General features: G+C 34.9%; 1 protein-coding gene across 1 annotated transcript; it reads right to left on the bottom strand.

The window, feature by feature from the left end:
• Positions 1 to 856: 856 nt before the first annotated feature.
• On the bottom strand, positions 857 to 1885 carry LOC124545879 (piggyBac transposable element-derived protein 3-like). Its single transcript, XM_047124839.1, has 3 exons — positions 1648 to 1885; positions 1098 to 1593; positions 857 to 1034 (listed from the first exon to the last, which is right to left on the bottom strand). Exons 1-3 carry the CDS (start codon positions 1883 to 1885, stop codon positions 857 to 859), a joined length of 912 nt encoding a protein of 303 aa, XP_046980795.1.
• Between the last annotated feature and the right edge of the window lie 886 nt (positions 1886 to 2771).

Raw genomic sequence — 2771 nt, forward strand, 5'->3', positions numbered from 1 at the left:
TCCAATTCTGTTCATGCCCCCTCATTACTTATGTAATATAGTCATCTAATCTTCAGCATTCTTCTGTAGCACCACATTTTGAAAGCTTCTATTCTCTTGTTGTCTAAACTATTTATTGTCCATGTTTCACTTCCATACATGTCTGCACTCCATACAAATACTTTCAGAAAAGACTTCCTGACACTTAAACCTAAGCTCGATGTTAATAAATTTTTCTTCTTCAGAAACGCTTTCCTTGTCATAGCCAGTCTATATTTTATATCCTCTCTACTTTGACCATCATCAGTTATTTTGCTCCCCAAATAACAAAACTCATCTTTGTTTCCTGACATAAGAAAAAATTTACTTTTTAACATTTTCTTTGCAGAATTTATGCTGTTGTGACCTCAAAGGACGGTAGGATTTTTTGTAAAATTTTATTTTATTTTTTACAGCTTTTTTCACTCCTGGTACTCAGAAGTACCATCAGACTCCATGGTCAGAATCACAACATGCACAGAAAAATGCTCCAATTTTTATAACTTGTACTTTATTCCACATAAATATTAAATACTTTTACATTAGAAAATTAATTAACAAAAATATGACATTTCTGATTTTTTTTTTAAATTTCGCATAAATTTACCTTCTATAGCAACTTCACAATACATAGTAACTTAGCTATATATTTTTGACAGTATATACATATCACATATTTAGTGATACCTCATGAAATTGTAAGAAACTTCTTTTTCTCTTTGCAGCACAAATATACTTTACATGTACTACATTATGAATGTGGTCTCAAATGAATTTTATTTTTCACACACATTTCACATTGTCCTCTTTTACAACTGAACACTACAAAATGGTTTCCTCAGTTGCCAAGACATACATCCTTAGGAACAGAAAAGTTATCTTTTCTTCTCTTTGGGGGAGTTATTTCATCTTTACCAGAGTTTCTCTTTTTGAGATTTGGCACTTGCTGTTCATTCATTAGCCCTAGTGCCACAGCACGCCTCAATTCCAGTAGTGGCAGTGCCCCATGTAGATCACTGAAAATGACGTAATCATTGACAAAAGCAATTTCTATTGCTCCCCAGAAGTGACAGTGCTACCATTTCTTTGATTGCCTGTCAAGACCATAAGTTGAACCTAATCTTTCTGCATGATCCACACCACCCCTGTTTTTATTGTAATCACATACAATAACTGGACATGGTATAGTCATACTAGTTCCATCTTTCTGTTTTCTTGACACTATCCTCTGTTCAGTGCCATGGAAGTTTGACGCAAAATACACTACTTTATTGCCCCTCCATTGAAATACTGTTAGGTCTAAAGATGACACTCTGTGATTTGATTCCCCACGCTTTAGCCATTTTTCTTTAGGTAAGTTTGCTGGCAAACCTTTCCTGCTTGTTCTAATTGTTCCACAGGCAAATGTATTTACGGATTTTAGTTTCTCCAAAAGTGGAACAGAAGTAAAAAAATTGTCAAAGTACAATTTTCTGTACTGACCCCAATATGGTTTAGACAATTTCAGTACTACTCTCTCCCCTAAACCGTACCCTTCAAAGTCCTTCTCCAGTGTCTCATTTCTACCTTGATACACTTCAAAATTGAGTGTGTATCCTTTTTTATCACAAAATGCGCATAGTTTCTAGCCTCTTTTGATTGGTTGTAATGGATTATATTGCTTTATGCTACTTCTTCCCTTGAAGACAATCATTGATTCATCAATACTGAGTTCTCTAGTGCCCCTATATATGGACATAAATTGCTTATTCAAAGCAGTCAGAAGCGGGCATATTTTATACAATGTATCAGTGTTTCTTTCTGGAATTTTTGTGTTATCATTAAGATGTAAATTACTCAAAATAAAATCAAACCTGTCCCTACTCATTCATCGCCTTACAGTAGAAATACCAAGGTCACCACATGCAGACCAGTAGTTTTTCCACGATGGCAGCGTGTGGTAACCCATAAATAAAATAATTCCCAAGAAAGCAGACAGCTCATGTTCCTTCAGATTTAAAATTTTTCCCTTCTGTGTTGCGTAAAGATTGCTCTGGAAAATTGTCTTCTACAATTGGCTTCAAAATGAAAATAAAATATCAGTAGCTGTGTGGCAATCCTGAAATAATTCTTCCGTAGGCCCTGCAAAACGAATACACGAATGCAAATAGTACTGCAGTTGTCACAGACGGAACAGGATACTACTGTAATTCGTGAAATGAAAAAGAAGAAATTGACTAGTGCTGAAAAAGAATTTATGATAATCTAAGTGAAAGAAGATACCTTCACTATATCTGTATTCACAGTTCCACGGCAAAGAACTCTCTGAGGCATTATTATCCAAACAAGTGGAGTTTGTTTCACAATCTGCCTCTTGCAAATTGCACGAAAAAGCTTTGTCAAAATTATTAACATTTTCATCATAATCTTCAATGTCAGTATCCTCTGCAATATCCTCATACAAAATTACTTCAATCCCTGCATAACTCAAAGGTCGAAAGTAGCCACCAGTTTTACGATTTTCATCCATCTGTGTGAGAAAAAGTGGACAGAACAACTAGTGAGAGGTATCGCATTGTTGCTACAGTAAAGTGTTCGCACAACCTGACGGTACTAACAAGTCCACTTTATATTTCCCACTTTATCTCATTCACTTGTAACGTAATGCTTCAAACTATTATAAAAAAAAATGAAGAAGGTAAGTACTTACAATGGAAAACTCAACGGAAGTTTCAATAAATTGCACACAAATTCAGGCAACACCATGGAAACAA

The sequence above is a fragment of the Schistocerca americana genome, chromosome 8 (genome assembly GCF_021461395.2).
Source record: "Schistocerca americana isolate TAMUIC-IGC-003095 chromosome 8, iqSchAmer2.1, whole genome shotgun sequence".
Classification (NCBI taxonomy): Eukaryota; Metazoa; Arthropoda; class Insecta; order Orthoptera; family Acrididae; genus Schistocerca; species Schistocerca americana.

Excerpts from the sequence above, each read along its gene's own strand:
- LOC124545879 (XM_047124839.1), bottom strand. The coding sequence starts at position 1,885 with ATGAGTAGGGACAGGTTTGATTTTATTTTGAGTAATTTACATCTTAAT. Across the intron at positions 1,594-1,647 it reads ATTACAACCAATCAAAAGAG|TGTATCAAGGTAGAAATGAG; the intron begins GCTAGAAACTAT and ends TCAATTTTGAAG. Across the intron at positions 1,035-1,097 it reads GACAGGCAATCAAAGAAATG|TGATCTACATGGGGCACTGC; the intron begins GTAGCACTGTCA and ends CGTCATTTTCAG.